At 44.2% G+C, this 15,691-nt stretch overlaps 3 protein-coding genes across 10 annotated transcripts in view; 2 read left to right on the top strand and 1 right to left on the bottom strand.

Annotated features, from left to right (window-relative positions):
* Window positions 1–3,213, top strand: part of tbck (TBC1 domain containing kinase) — a 29,197-nt gene extending 25,984 nt beyond the window's left edge. For all 3 annotated transcript variants that reach the window (XM_052084465.1, XM_052084463.1, XM_052084464.1), the window contains 4 exons: window positions 341–513; window positions 1,906–2,066; window positions 2,408–2,567; window positions 2,776–3,213. In XM_052084465.1, coding sequence (XP_051940425.1) covers window positions 341–513; window positions 1,906–2,066; window positions 2,408–2,567; window positions 2,776–2,886 — 605 coding nt within the window. In that variant the 3' untranslated portion in view covers window positions 2,887–3,213. The remainder of the gene's footprint in view (window positions 1–340; window positions 514–1,905; window positions 2,067–2,407; window positions 2,568–2,775) is intronic.
* Window positions 3,214–5,672: 2,459 nt separating this feature from the next.
* On the top strand, window positions 5,673–12,531 carry LOC127613438 (arachidonate 12-lipoxygenase, 12R-type-like). Its single transcript, XM_052084469.1, has 14 exons — window positions 5,673–5,978; window positions 7,178–7,382; window positions 7,491–7,572; window positions 7,664–7,786; window positions 7,961–8,064; window positions 8,255–8,421; window positions 8,579–8,722; window positions 9,272–9,475; window positions 9,576–9,662; window positions 9,737–9,906; window positions 10,776–10,897; window positions 11,003–11,103; window positions 11,175–11,345; window positions 11,979–12,531. Exons 1-14 carry the CDS (start codon window positions 5,838–5,840, stop codon window positions 12,156–12,158), a joined length of 2,001 nt encoding a protein of 666 aa, XP_051940429.1. The 5' UTR covers window positions 5,673–5,837; the 3' UTR covers window positions 12,159–12,531.
* Window positions 12,532–12,799: 268 nt separating this feature from the next.
* The window catches only part of npnta (nephronectin a), a 38,232-nt gene continuing 35,340 nt past the window's right edge, over window positions 12,800–15,691 (bottom strand). For all 6 annotated transcript variants that reach the window (XM_052084479.1, XM_052084477.1, XM_052084476.1 and 3 more), the window contains 3 exons: window positions 15,547–15,645; window positions 14,444–14,703; window positions 12,800–13,850 (listed from right to left, as the gene is read on the bottom strand). In XM_052084479.1, the coding sequence (XP_051940439.1) occupies window positions 13,740–13,850; window positions 14,444–14,703; window positions 15,547–15,645 (470 nt within the window). In that variant the 3' untranslated portion in view covers window positions 12,800–13,739. The remainder of the gene's footprint in view (window positions 13,851–14,443; window positions 14,704–15,546; window positions 15,646–15,691) is intronic.

Here is a 15,691-nt window from a genome sequence, read left to right on the forward strand (position 1 = left end):
CCCTTTCAGGGACAGCGGTTACGACAATGGACAGCTTATCAGTTAGTGGACACCAGATTCCAAAATAAAGCTCAAACCGATGAGGGGCATCGCTGAAGTCACTGACCCGTTTTATTGTACCTTCTAGAGTGCTTGACTAACAAAAAAAAAAAGATACTTTGAGTTGTCACTACATTACCTCGACCAAGGAGAAACATTTTATGGCTCTCGTTTCTTTTGTCTTTTTGTTTTTTTAAGGTGGTGCTTTGACATGTTTTGAGGACTTGCAATCTAGTTAGCATAGACAATTTACAGCGTGTTGGTTCAATTAGTTTTTTTAACCCCCCCTCCTCCCTACCAGAAATTGACATTGAACGCTGCGTCCGTGAATCCATCAACTACTTCTTCTGGACACCAAAAAGTGCAACATACAGACAGCATGCGCAACCACCAAAGGTCTCCGGTGACAACGGCCTTGGAAAAACCACAACGCACTACTCGTCTGATGATCAAGATTTTCCCAAGACAGACCTCGTGAGTATATGTCCTCACATTTGAGTAAAAGTCGATCTCCTGCACGGATGCCAGCAAATCGGCGTGTCCCTCTGCGCTTAAAGGGAATGAGGGGCACTGCTGCCGTTGGCTGGCAAACAAGGTGGTTGTGTTCACACCCACAACGGCGCGCACACCCCATTCTAACTGCGCCCCTCTACAAAAAATACAAGAAAGAAAACTGTGCCCATTCACATAGTTAACGGTATTTTGCGCTAGATTTGTGCTGGGTATAAAAAAATATTTGACTGCTCTTGTTTCTTCGATCCGTTGTTCATTTTCAATGCACAGTCAAGTCAACAACAAGTCAAGTCAACAGTATTTATAGAGCACTTTCAAACAGCTATCGCTGCATACAAAGTGCTGTACATGGAGCGATTTAACATATACAATAAACAGTAAGACGAATCAGTAATAAGTAATAAGTAATAAGGCGGTAGAAAGCACCAAGCAGTAAAATCAAGAGCAAATCTAAGTCATGCTAAGTCAAACGCCAAAGAATACAAGTGAGTTTTGAGGAGGGCTTTAAACATGGGCAGCGAGGAGGCTTGCCGAATGTTCAGTGGGAGGTCATTCCAGAGAGATGGACCAGCAACAGAAAAGGCTCGATCCCCTCTGAGCCTCAGTTTAGTTCTTGGTACGTCTAGCAAAGACTGGTCCACAGACCTGAGGCGCCGGGCAGGGGTGTAGGGGCGTATGATCTCAGAGAGGTAAGGTGGCGCGAGATTATTCAGAGATTTGAAAACAAAGAGGAGGATCTTAAAAATAATTCTAAAATGAATGGGGAGCCAGTGAAGGGATGCCAAAGTAGGAGTTATATGCTCCCTCTTACGAGTACCAGTCAAGAGGCGAGCAGCGGCATTCTGTACCAGCTGAAGGCGCTTGATGGAGGACTGGCTGACTCCAAAGTACAGGGCGTTGCAGTAATCGAGCCGGGATGTGACAAAGGCATGAATTACTGTCTCAAAGTGTTCATGTGAGAGGAAAGGTTTTATTTTGGCCAGCTGTCTAAGGTGAAAGAAGCTGGATTTAACAACGGCACCAATTTGCCGATCGAGTTTGAAATCACTGTCCAGTTTAAGTCCCAAGTTTGAGACCGTTGATTTCAGATAAGGAGACAGGGGGCCCAAGTCTACAGGATGGAATGTACAAGGTCCACTGGGGCCAAACAATATCACCTCTGTCTTCTTTTCGTTGAACTTCAAGAAATTTTGTGCCATCCAGGTTTTGTTTACAGTGCAAACAAAGGTACGTTTTCTGGACATGCTTTCTTTTGTGTCTGTGGGTCATACGTAGCGCCTCCAGTGGTAGCCAGCGTTAAAACAAACACATGACAGAAAATGAGGTATTCGAGTAATCCGATTTTCTTTGCAGTCTCGTGAGCCTCTCGTGCTGCTCGAGCTGAAAGCTGAAGTGTCCCCTCGCATCTCGGCAGAGGACTTCATCGACCTCTGTGAGATGTCATATGCCGCAAATAACCGCAGCAAAGCCAGCAGGCCAAGAATTATTGCTGTTGACATTCGCAGTGCAGAGGAGTATCCTGACCAGGGTGGATGTGAAATTTGCTTCCTTTAAATTTCCTCAGCTTTCATCATCAAGAAATGTTGTGCACAAGCTGGAACAACAGCATTTATCAATGGTTTTTTTAATCTCATCGAATCAGACTTGTAAAATTAATACAGTTAGTCTATTTTGATTTTTTTTTTTTCACGATAGGTTTAGATTCCCAGTTTTGACATTTCTTTCGGATTATTGGATTACATTTGTTTTCCCTTATACTGTAGTCTCATCAAATTCCAAATAATGGTTAAGATAAGATATCCTTTATTCGTCCCACACTGGGGAAATTTATGCTCTTTAACCTCACGGCAACCAGCTTCAGCAGAGGCCACATGTCCGGGAGCATCAACGTTCCCTTCAGCACGGCGTTCGGCACCGAGGATGAGGTGCTGCAATGTCCAACAACGGGAGCCCTCCAGAACAACAGAGGACGGGTTGTCGTCATCATCGGCCACGCCATGAAAAGCGCTTCTGCGGTAAGTCCGCCGCCCCCCAAAAAATATGTATATATAAAAAATATACTGTATATTAAAAAAAAAAATATATATATATATATATATATATATATATATATATATATTTTTTTTTTAAGCGCACAGGCAGACAATTTGGAGACGATCCCCGGTCCTTGTTTTCTGTTTTATTTGGTTTTCTTAAATGTTGCATGGTTGTGTTTCCTCCCAGTTTGCTGCACACCTCGTCAAGGTGAACTTCCCGAGGGTTTGCATCCTAGATGGAGGAATCAACAAGCTGAAGCCCACTGGACTCCTCACTGTCCCTTCGCCTCAGATCTGACACTAGCAGCTGAATCACTCGGGAGAGACTATGTACAGTACATATTCTTGGTGTTTTTGTTTTTTTTCTGATACCATCATGATTAAAAAAATGGATCCATCTTCATAGCATTTTTATGCATGTAGCTTGGCTCTGAAAATTAAAAAGCCACAGTGGGGTTGCTTGTTTCGAATGATATAGTTCTGAGTTACCAAAATATTTTGAGGGGGAAAATGAGCCTCCGAGGTCACATAAAAACCTCATATTTGAATCGTTCTCATGGATGATTATTGTACATCGAGAAACTTGAGCTAGGGGGTGGCTGAGAAATAAAAATCGAGTCCTTTATATCAGCTCCTATACTTTTTGTTCTTCTATTTTCCTCCTCCCATAACTTTGGCTGCTGCAAATGGGGAATTTCTCCATTGTGAGGTTTTCTTATTCTTATCAACAATCAGTGAATCACTAGCTGAATGATGTGGATGCTTTGGAATGTCAGAATGATCCAAGGGGATCCTGTTGTATATGCCCCTTATCGGGTCTCCCAAGGCAAACTGGTGATAAGTTGAAATGTGATAAGTCAAGCCAAGAGTGATTCAGAAGACCCACCAGTAGTTGAGGGGCGGGTCTTTGGTTCTGGTCGTTGGACACCGGGCCATCTCTTCACTCTTGCGGGAGTAGAGGAAAGTAGTTGCAGAGTACAATGATTGGAGTAGGAAAATGTCTTTGACGTGTTTTCCACTTGACAGACTTGGCTGAAAAAAAAACCCCAAAACAGAATCATCTTTATTGGCCAAGTACATCTGTTAGAGCACACGATTCACCAGTGTGTGGTGTCATTCGAGTCCAGTACTATGTCAAAAACACAAAGTACAGTTATTAAGAAATAATTATGCAATAAAGTGCGCAACCATGCGGCAATACCGATCATCAAATTGTGCAAAGACAGAGCTACTATTAAAAAATGCTGTAATAGTGGCATGTCCAAATGATTGGAAAAGAGAAAAGCCATCCGGGAAAACACAACGCAAGGCAAGAGAGGACGCAACAAACTTCTGCTTTTCACTTTTAAACTGCAACATAGTGTTGGGGGCCGTTGACGTCATCGCATTCGCTTCTAATTTCAACAGGAATTGAGTGTTAAAGAGAAGATGTGTATCTGTGTACTATGGAAACCTTGAAGTTGCATCACCTGAGCATCACGTGAAAGACGAGGGTTTGTCCTGGTTGCGCTGCATTGCCTTTTAAAATGGAAGGGGAAAAAACTGTTTAAATTTAAGAAATTGGCCCCTTTCCATGCACAGACCGCACCCACCCAAAACATGCACTTCGGTTTGATTCCTGTTTTCTCACCTGACCAAATAGCTCAACACCAAGAAGAAAGACGACCTGGTGTGCGGTCAAATGGCCCTAAAGGGGATGAAACTGTTTACGACAAAACATGAATCAATCTTGCAATACCAGATCAGCAAGTAACTCCTGCCATGTCGAAAACTCCAGCACTAAAAGTTGAGAAACGCCATTCTTGGATGACGCTCTCTTTTTGGTCCACTGCACACCTTATAAAGGTGAACGTCCTACAGGTTTTAATATGTAATTGGCAAAAACTGTCAACATTTTCAAGTTGTTGTTTTTTTTTTTAATTGCATCAATATAAATGATTGGACCCAGCTGCACAGACGACAATTTTTTGGGGGCCGTTTTTAGCTAGCTGAGAGCAGCAAGTAACTGCTGTCATGACAGCAAGTTGGCACCGCCAGCAATAAAACGTGGGAAAAAATTGCTTTTTAATTATGCTGTTGTTGTTGGATAACCTCATAGTTTTTTTGGCAGGGAAGCCGAATGACTTTGGCGACGGCACACCTTGTCTGCGTGAACGGCTCACAGTTTTGAATCCTGGCTAGAGGGCTCGTCAAACTGATGGCCATCAAACTCGTGATTTTAACATCCCCTCTGGTGTGACTCAAGCTGTTGATCCATTTGGGAAAGAATGCATATGGCGATTGTTTTACTGCATAGATAGATAGTTAAATAATCCACCATAATGGATTATCTGCATTACGGTAATCTGCAGCTAGCGAGCACCTTCAAAATAAAAGCGTAGCAAATAACGTTTTTTAAAATGCTGATTTCAGAGGCCTTTTCTTTTTAAATGTAACATCAGATCTTAATGATAATACTTTGGTTGAAGACCTTGGGTGGCCAAGTATGCCCCAGACATGGTCTGGTTCCAGGATAACGAAAATTAATGTTTAATGTTTGTTTGTTTTAATCCAGTAAAATTTAATCATGTAGCGTTAATACAGAACGCTGGTTTCCGTCACAACCTCAGAATGTTTCTTCAAGCTACTCTGAGACAGTTTTCATTCTTCGTTGGTGAACTCAACATTGCCTGATCGCTGAGAAGTTATTTTGTGACGTTGCATTAGTTGGAGAACTTTTATTTTGAACGTGGCTAATTTCGTTTGCGAGCGGTAAAATACCGTAATGTAATGCACAGTAATAACAATCGCGGTGGCGGTTGGTTTGATTTTTGCGAGTGGAGGCGTGGTTGACCACAGTAATAATCCGTTGCATTTTACGTTACATTATTTTTTGAAGTCATTTAATAAAACCTATTTCGAACGAAAGGCGTTTTGTATTTGCCCTTAGTCTGCCTTAATCGAACAGTTGCGCAGGAAAGTAGAAAGCACCTGAAAAAAGAACACAGCTCAGCGTTGTGATACGACTGTGGGACTTCTTACTACATTTGCGTGCAAACCACATTTTAATGAGAAATCAATGGTCGCAAACCCGACTCGACCACTGCTCATACACGTCTGACATTCCTTACAAACAGCCTGCCGCAGGTACCTCCCACATTTTTTTGGCATACGGAGCAGGTATATAAAAATCTGCTGTGGCCGATTGTACCCGGTCGGAAAAAGAACCGTTTTACCCTTATTCGACTTTTTCATCATTCCGTAATAACAATGGTGGATTATGAGGTGACCGTCTACACCGGCAATCGAGTTCACGCCACCACCGTGAATCCTGTGCACATTAAACTGGTGGGCACAGATGGTGAGAGTAACCGCACGTGGCTGAGGTCTTTGGTGATATTCAGAGGAGCGGTAAGTAGGGGGGCCAAAAAAAACAAAAAAAAAAACAGATCACTATGTTGAACTAACTCCTAAAAGTTCCCAAGTAAATGCTCAAAAGTGGGTTTATTGGCAATCGAGCGCCTCACAAATCCTGCATTATCAGTGCAACTAGAAAAGATGTATGGACGGTTTAGATGTTTCACCAAAAATAAATAAAAGCACAAGTCTCTTCATACCATTTCTTCAACGGTTTACTTTATTCTTAAAAGTAGGTTGTTGGTTTTTTTTTTTTTTACTGCGGCTTCATATTTCAATTCTAGATTGGCAAAAAGAGCACGGTTGCCTTGACGTTAAGTGTCGAAGACCCTAAACTATAAACATAGGATACGTAAATAAATAAATACAAATATTGATAACCATCACATCCGATGTGACCAGGAAAACACACCGATGTGACACATCGGTTTTCCTGCTGAATCATATTTGCTCTTCAGCACACGCTTCGTTTTGGTTGAGTGCTCATGATATAGTATGCATGTTATCCTGGTTCATTCTTGGAGGTGAAATTGTCCCTCCCGTGTTTTGTTTTGTCCCTCCCAGCTTTCGGTATGAGACAACACCCTTCTGAAAATTGTGGTTGCCTTGCTGTCTTTCTTTAAGCACCATCTTAATCAACTCATGTTTGTTTAACCAAGCTGTCTCCAAAAGAGACAAATTGTGCATTTTTTTTCTTCAGAATTTGGAACCGTCCTGAGGTGTCTTACTAACACATCTGCTGTCATACCGCTTTGGCAACAGCGGGCCACTTTGGCAGCGGTAGGGGACAGAAATTCTGATTCTTATAAAGGACTCGGTTTTCTGTACCCTGGTCGAGGTCAGATCTGGTCTACCAAAAACCTCCCACACAACCAGAAGATCTAGGCCTATTGTTAAAACCGCATCTGGTCACATAAAGTTGTCCACTGGGGCTTGTCAGTAGTGGTTGGCACTTTGTCACTAGCTAGCATGTAGCAAGTGGAGCTGCTAGCCGTCAGTTTGTTCGAGCCCCTGTTTCCCCATGATGTGCCTCACGCTAACACCCTCATTTCTGCTGCTATCTTAGTTGTAACTTGCCATATTCAGGTCGTTTTTCTGCAGTTGCCAAGTACTCCTCTGGAACGGTGCTAACACAAAAGGAGTTTTCCCTTAAACATAATGGTGCACCTAATCTTTTCAAACACATTTTCTAGGTAACCACTTACACTGTTTCCTGCCCAAACTCCCTCGGACGTCTGCTTCTGATCGAACTCGACAAGCGGCAATTTTTTATTTTGCCCGGCGACGCTTGGTTCCCCGACAAGGTGGAAATCAAATCACCCGAGAATGACATCTACACCTTTCCCATCTACTGCTGGATCAGTGACGGCGAGACTCACCGCTTCAGAGAAGGCAAAGGTTGGTTCATTCACGTGCTTGTTTGCCATCATCTTTTTAATACTGTACCTGCAAAATAATCCTCCTGACAATTGTTCTTATGTATTCTTTTTTTTTTTTTTTTGCTAGCTCTGAGAATCTTTGACGAAAGCCACCCTCTCGGCCAATACGCAAGGGAGCAGGAGCTAAGTCGGCGAAGTGTAGACTACGGGTGAGCGTTCACGGAGAATTCCTCCAACATGGCCTTGTGACATTTAAAGCAGACTCGAAAAGGCGACGTTAACCTTTAAACCGCCCAACAGCTGGGATCTTTATGCCCAAGGTTTGCCCTACTCCATCAAGGCAGACGGTCCGATGACCCTCCCGGATGAGGTCCAGTTCTCCTTTACCAAGGCCACGGAATTTGCATTCACATCGACGACAGCGTAAGGGCCCTCCGAAACCGAACGATTTGGTGGGACGGATGATGGTTGACGCTGCCGTTATTTCTTTGTTCTGAAATGAGGTCTCCTTTATGTAGTTTAATTGTCAATAAAGACTTTAAACTGAACAGCGCTATTTATGTGTGATGAAAAAGCTGCTTGTTTTGTTTCCGCAAGGGTGGCTGAGCTTCAGCTAAAGGGTTTGACCGACAACCATGAAAATTGGACAAGTCTCGACGATATCAATGACGTGTTCCGCAACAAAGACACACCCTTATCAGGTACTTGACAGGTTTTCCCTGCTGAAAAAGAGCTTTGTTTTTTTTGTTTTTTTTAATCCAGCAACTAATTTAGTCAAATCAAGTTGCTTTTTCACTGTAGACGTTGCACACATTTAAGAGTCCTAAATGATCCAGCTGGAAGCTGAAATTCTTGGGCCTTCTTGTATGGTGACGGAAAACTTGTTCCCAGATTATGTTCAGCAACACTGGAAGGAGGATGATTTTTTTGCCTACCAGTACCTAAACGGCCCCCATCCCACCTTGATTCGACGTTGTAAAACTCTGCCCGGCAACTTCCCCGTGACTGACGACATGGTCTTCATCCCCGATGGCTCAAACTTATCCAAGGAGTTGAAGGTAAAGAGTTTGTCGCGGTGTCCTCAGCATATTCTTTGATTTTCGATTTGAAGATGAAAGGACCGTTTTGTCAAAGGCACAAGATCTCGGCATTGTACTTTATGCAGTAGCCCATCTACGAGCTACGCTCCAAAATCATTTTTTGGCCCTCAAACAGCGAGGCAACATATACCTGTGTGACTACAAACACCTGGACGGACTGCAGGCGAACACGGTCCAAGGGACTCAGCAGTACTTGATGGCACCCTTCGTCCTGTTTCACAAAAGGCCCGATGATAAGCTGATGCCTATTGCCATTCAGGTGACATTACTTTATGCCAATGTACTTTAAGATTAAAAAAAAAAAAAAAGTGAGGTCGAGAGGTTTTGCAGGAAGTACTGAACGTAGTCCGGCTCACCTCCGATCACAGCTCAGTCTCTTTGACTCAGTGGTTCTGAACCTTCTTAGAGGTACCGAACCCAACCAGTTAATATGCACATTCACCGAACCCTTCATCAGTGAAAAATAAATATCTCTCTCTATATATATATATATATATATTATTGAATTGAATACAACTTTATTGTCAAATGTGCTGTACGTAACATACAGCACAGACGAATCGCACAGAATAAAAAAACTTTTATTTGCCTCACAATGGAGACATTCCCAATTTACAGCAGCAAAGTTATGAAAGGAAGAAAAGTAGAAGAACAAAAAGTATAGGAGTCGCTGTAAAAGCAGCCGCTCTCGCAAAATAATTGCAGGAGAGGATAGGTATGATACACGTTTGAGCAACAGCAATACAGGTTGCTTGCTTTTGCACGGACGACCAAACGCGAGTCAAAATGTCCATCCTCCCTCCCACAGCTCAAGCAGACTCCGGCTGAGGACAACCCCATCTTCCTTCCGACTGACTCTCCGTACGACTGGCTGACGGCAAAGATTTTTGTGCGAAGTGCTGATTTCACGCAGCACCAGCTCAACGCGCACCTGCTGCGCACTCACCTTTTGGCTGAGGTTTTTGCGATGTCACTCTTGCGCAACCTGCCCATGGTGCATCCCCTATACAAGGTAACTGGAGTTCACCCAATCTGGATTCCAACCGAGTGTTGTTATTGCTCAAGACATCCGGATTGGATCAGTTTTTCCTTTCATGGTCATCCCGTTTTAGCTCCTCGTACCCCACACTCGCTACACTCTGCAGATCAACGAACAAGCTCGGGATGCACTCATCGGACCTAAAGGAAGCTTCACTCTGGTAAAAGTTAACCTTTGTTTTCAAGATGACGTTGAAGACGCTCCATTTATGTCACGTATCGGACTGTTCCCCAGATTGCGGCTTCTGGGGGAGAGAGTTTGCTGAAAATATTGGCAAGATCACAGTCCTCGATCACCTACAGATCTCTCTGCATCCCCGAGGACATTGCTGATCGCGACATGCAGGACTTGCCAAACTTCTACTACAGGGATGACGGACTCCAAATTTGGAACATCATGTTTAAGTATGCTAGCCATTTTGCTCAAGAAAAATAATACCATACCGGTCTCGACATCAGTGCGCTTGAGACAAATACATGCTGTCCGCAGACCAGAAATCTTTTTTTTTTTAAATTTTTGCTTTCATTGCTTTTAAATGGCCAATTTTATAGCAGGCCTACTGACAGCAAAGATAATCGATTAATTAAACATTTTGTGAACGTTCATTCCTTTAAACAGTGTTATTCTACGGCACAACAAATGTAGAATGAAATAAAGTAAAACGGCGAACGATTAAGAAACGGACCGATTAGCAAAAATAAATACGGCTTATAATGTCAACAATCATTTTTGAAGTTCCGATTCTTCATGCGGCGTTAGCATCATTGCTAATTGCCAAAGATGACACCATTGCTTGCCGCTCATTTCCGGTGGCTGCCTGCCGGCTAGTTACTAGCGACTAAACTGCTAATGTTTACGTGGGCGGGCCGCGCAAACCTCTTGTCACAATAGCTTCATCTTCGAAGGTCATGGCTGCTAGGGCAGCTGCGGGTTTCGACGTACGTGTCAATTTATTCGCGTCGCTCCGTTTACTGCCTCTTCTGTTTATTGGCGGGTTCGGTCGATTTCAGCTTTCCTACCAAGGTTAAAAGGAGGACTCCGATTGACTAAGAGTCGCGCACGTTTCCCACGTCACGTCTGATGGAGTGAATTTTGCTCACAGCTCACACGTCCGCCTTTGAACGGCCCGGTCCAAAACGGACCGAGGACCGGTGACCGAAGAACCGATCACATTTTTGAGGACCTAGATTTGAGTATAGAAATTAATGTTCTCATTACCTATGAAGTGTTTTGCAGAATGCGTGCACAAACGATACAATTTGTCTCTCAAAAGATTTGTGCAAGGAGTGATCGAGTACTACTACAAAAGTGACGACGAGGTACAGCGAGACTCGGAACTGCAGACTTACATCGGGGACATTTTCGAACACGGATTCCTGTCCCAGCCACAATCAGGTGATCACGCACCGCTTCACGCTACTCCCCGATTGCACGTTTTTTTTTGTTTTTGTTTTTTGCAAAGAATGTCATTTCGCGGTGACGCCTTTTCCCCCCCCACAGGTATCCCTCAGAGTTTTACCACTGTGTCAGAAGTGATCAAATTCACAACCATGGTGATGTTTACGAGCTCGTGCCAGCATGCGGCTGTAAACAGCGGACAGGTGAGAAACCCCGGCATTCCTCCTGGTCTAAAAAGGTGTAAAACGACTCACTTTGCAAACCCCCATTGCAGTTTGACTACGGTGGCTGGATACCCAACTGCTCCCCGACCCTGCAGCGTCCTCCCCCAACCAAAAAGGGGACAACCAGCGAGGCCACAATGTTGCAGACGTTGCCAGTTATCAGCGTGACCGCTCAGGGAATGGCCGTCACCTGGTTGCTCAGCAGGCAGTCCTCTGACTTTGTAAGTAGACCAAACTTGATCTGACAAAACAAGATTTGTTGTCCTCCGGGAAGACGCAAGCCAAAAGTAGTCACCGCGGGTGAGGGGAGGAACGTAGCTCTACCTGTAACTCTTATCCACCGCAACGGATAGCACGTTCATGACACCTCTCCATCCGTCGACATCATTGCCTCACTTCAGAAAAAGATTCAGAGTTACATTAAAGTCGTCCACCTGAGGCACGACGTATCCTTCTCATCCGGGGGCCTAAGATGGGGTGCGGTTATGGTTGACGGCCATGGTACCGCCTTTGGTAGACCTCAGTTGCCGTGCGTGGTGACTGAGCAGCGGTGATCTGTGTGTCCTGTCGCAGATGGCGTTTGTCTGCTCACCTGGATGCGCCGTACCAAGCCTCAAGTTCTCGGGTCATTAATCATGTCGTTACTTTTTAACCTCGGGTGGGAGTGGGGCTTGGGGGAAGTAGGGGGGGTGGGACATATTCCACAAAGTACATGACTGGTTGGCAAGACTCACACGCACCCCCGAGTTTCTGCCTGACAGTAGATAAGTGGTCCAGTGTCTCAAATCAAAAGCGAATGATTTGGTTATGGAACTGTCATACATTCATTAAACCAGCATCGGTTGTGTCAACAGGTCCCCCTCGGACATTACCCAGAGGACCATTTCACAGAGGAGATCCCCCGCCAGCTGCAAAAGGATTACAAAGCCGAGCTTGACAAGTTGTCCATCACAATCAACGACAGGAACAAAACGTTGGAAATCCCTTACACTTACCTGGATCCAAAGAACGTCGAGAACAGCGTGGCCATCTAAGCGTCGGAATTATATGATGAGATATTAGCCATACCTCCATGTTTCAGCACCGCTAGCACATCGGATTGGCACTTGAAATGGCAGCAGACGTGCCCGCCCCGCCCCATCAGTTATTGCGCGACGCCGCTCGGTGAAGCGTCGCTTTAGATTGGTGGCGACGGCGGGGAGTAAATCACATCCAAACTGTCTGTCACTCAAAAACACGTTTTATTTACAATCGGCTCTGCGCTGATTTTGAATATGGTGAACATGCATATGACGTAACATTAAAAGAAAAAAAATCATCCAGTGCCCTTCATCTTCAAAGGGGGAGTGTTGAGAAAGCACTTCAACAATGTACAGTTTAGGCTGCGTGCACAGTGTTCAATGACCCCCCCGAGTGAATTTACGGGTTGTCTAAAGCACACAAACGGTTGTACAGTATGGCAAACGCTATCAATCAATCGACCGATCACATAACATTGCGATGGACAAAAATATGGCGCTTGGGGAAATACACTGTAAAGCTTGGAGCTCTTTGCATGAAATGCCGCGACCAGCGAGTATGAGAAGAGCTGCACGGTTTAAGAGAAAAGCACAATAAGACGAGAATCAAAGTCACGGATTGAATTCTCAAGCAGTTATGGGGGGTTGGCGGGGGCAATTTTACCCGAATAAAACTTGGTTGGGAAAAGTCCATTTTACAACGAGGAAAGTATGAACAGATTGGGACAAATAAACTGCGATAATATCTAACATGATGCTATTTCTAATTCTACTTGGGCAATGTTAACTTTTGTCACAATATTCCAATTGTATTCTCGTGATGTAAAGTTTTATTTCTCAAAAAAAAAAATCCAAAATAAATTAAAACTGTTCTTGAGATTTTACATTTGTTTTTCTTGGATGGTAATGTTACAGCTTTTTGCAAATATTTTTCCTCCAATTCCTTTATCCTCAAATAAAATGTCAAGTTTCATCAAGATCGCAACTTTTTGCCTGTAAATGGATTTGTCATTCTCACGATACTGCAGCTCCTTTCCCAGGAAAATCCAGCAAAATTCCCTTACATTTTTTTTATGCAATCTTACTTTGTCTCACACCAGATTTATTTTCAGTAATATTTCGTTATCCCTGCCCCCCCGCACATGAATCTCAATTTTGTTCCGGCAACATATAAACCTTGTTTTTGCAACATTTTGTTGTTGAATAAAAACTGAAGTCAACTTGTTTCTAAATTGATTTCATACGGCGGACCTGATATTCCATTGCAATTTTGATCCGATCGGATGAACCAGAAAACGACCCCCCAGTGGTCACCACTGGTACGACTGCATCAATTGCGCAAGGCGACTAAACAGGCAGCGGTTGTAGGCGGCCATTACCTTGGCAACCACACAGGCGCGGGCTTCCAGGTCATATGAGACTGGACGCCGAGTTTAGTCTTTGTATTTCGAGGAGCACACTGTGCTGCTGTTCATTGTTCTGGACGCAAGGGGGCGCCAAGTGCGAAGAGGAGTCCGACCGAGAGTCACAGCTCATTGAGATGATCTTTGAATTGTTTTCACTTTCCGTCTTTTTTTTTCACCTCGAGCCGCCGCTTCAAATACTCGTCGGGTCGCGATCGTCCGTGCAGGAGCCTTTTGCGAGGGAGATGTCGTCCACCGCCATCTCGCCGCTTCGTCCCCGCCCGCGCTCGCCCTTCAGCACCACCTGCCGGCAGCACGGTCAGTTTCAGTGCGTGGCCTCGGTTACGGGAATACATATGAAATATTGCAAGCCAAAAAAGTTGGAATTTTCAGATTTCAGTTGAAATTAAGAGAAAAAAATTCAAAATTTTACCACATTTCTGAAGACGACGTAAAAAAAGGTTAACAGAATAAAATTATAACCTGAGAAAAACTGAACATGAACACAACAGTAAGAAGTAATAAATTACAAAAAATAAAATAAAAAAATTCAAGGAAAAAAAAGGTGGGTGATTTTAAATGTTTTGAATAATATAGCTACAGAACAAAATAGGGGACAAAAAACACATTTTGAGGTGTGTTAACCATTTTTCATATTCTGCAAACGCGCTGAATGGCAAAACATGGGGGAACAAACAAAAAATTGTAATCTCACAATAAAGTTGCAATTCTGACAAGGTCCAAATTCCAAAACAAACATGTAGGCGAGAGGCATCAGTCAAAATATTTTAAAAGAAAATATAAATATGATTGACGCGAGTTGTGAGTTGGGCCCGTGCGAACAAAGACAAAGAGGGAGTAGCGCAAGTAAGCAAGGAGTTTGGCGTCGGGACTTACGCTCTCCAGGCCGGTTCCCCACAGCGTTATCTGGGTGTGTCTCCAGCTGTTGCCCCCCGTCCTGCCCCACACGGCCGGGCTGTACTGGGCGCCCTTCTTCACAAACACCTGCAGCATGCCGACGTGGTGCCCCGCCAGCTTGTGGCGGAATGACAGGCAAAGGTTGCCCTCGTTCCAGGGTGGGGCCAACGGGAGGACCAGCCTCGCCCCCCGCCCCGTCCTCTTGTTGCCCACTTCGGGGATGGTAAGGTAGCGACCGCCTGCGGAGAGAAACGCCTCCTTTCAAAACTAATTATTTTTTCGGGGGGGTTAACCTTTTTAATCGACAAATTGGGAAAAAAGAAATTGTAACGAACTAAAAGGGAAGTTGCAAAGTCACAGTACGTGAAGAATAGCAACTGAATAGAATTCAAAAGAATGAAACATTTTTCAACGGTGCTGCCGATTGTGGTGTGCGCCTTGACCACCTGGGGGCAGTATAGGACAGACAGATGGATATAATATTCATTGCGGCGATTCAGCAGCTCTCAGGTCATCAGTGCGGCACTAATATGAGGCAGTCTTCGCAGAGGATAAATAATATAGCCCAGTTGGTAGGGTTACGGTCTGTCTCCATGTGTTCGAGGTTCCAATTTTATGTTCGCACTCAGTGGGCGGAAGCTATGCGGTTGCTTTCAATGAGCAACGTCAAATTCACGATGTTTGGTTCCTATTTACTCATAACTGTCAAAAATGTGAACCGTGTTGAGTCACCATACAGTTGAAGCTCCAAAGTCAGTTATTGCACAATAAAAATATGACAATACAATGAACGAACAACTATTTGTGTGTGTGTGTGTGTGTGTGTATATATATATACAGACTCAGTCATTCCAAGGGCCCCAGGAGCTCTAACTCATGTTTGTCTACCACTGATTCACGACAAAACAATGTCCACCTTAAGTCAAGCCAAAAATGGGGGAGGATGGTAATTGGAGTCAAATGTGTCATTCATCGGCATCCCTTTGTCGTCCAAGGTCTCCATCTTGTCTCCGATCATTGAGTCCAAGATTGATGTGTTGTTTGCATTGCGTAACACCGCCAACTCACTGGCCTTTCATTACCTGCCGGGTCTGGCGTCGTCTCCCAGTGCACGTCTCCGTCTTTGTCCCTGATCCATCCGCAGAGGCCGTCGTCAAAGGAGCAGCTCAGGAAGCCTGAATCTGACCCGCAGGAAGATGTTTGACATGCAAATCAACTTCAAAGTGG

Source organism: Hippocampus zosterae, chromosome 13, assembly GCF_025434085.1.
Source record: "Hippocampus zosterae strain Florida chromosome 13, ASM2543408v3, whole genome shotgun sequence".
Lineage (NCBI taxonomy): Eukaryota > Metazoa > Chordata > Actinopteri > Syngnathiformes > Syngnathidae > Hippocampus > Hippocampus zosterae.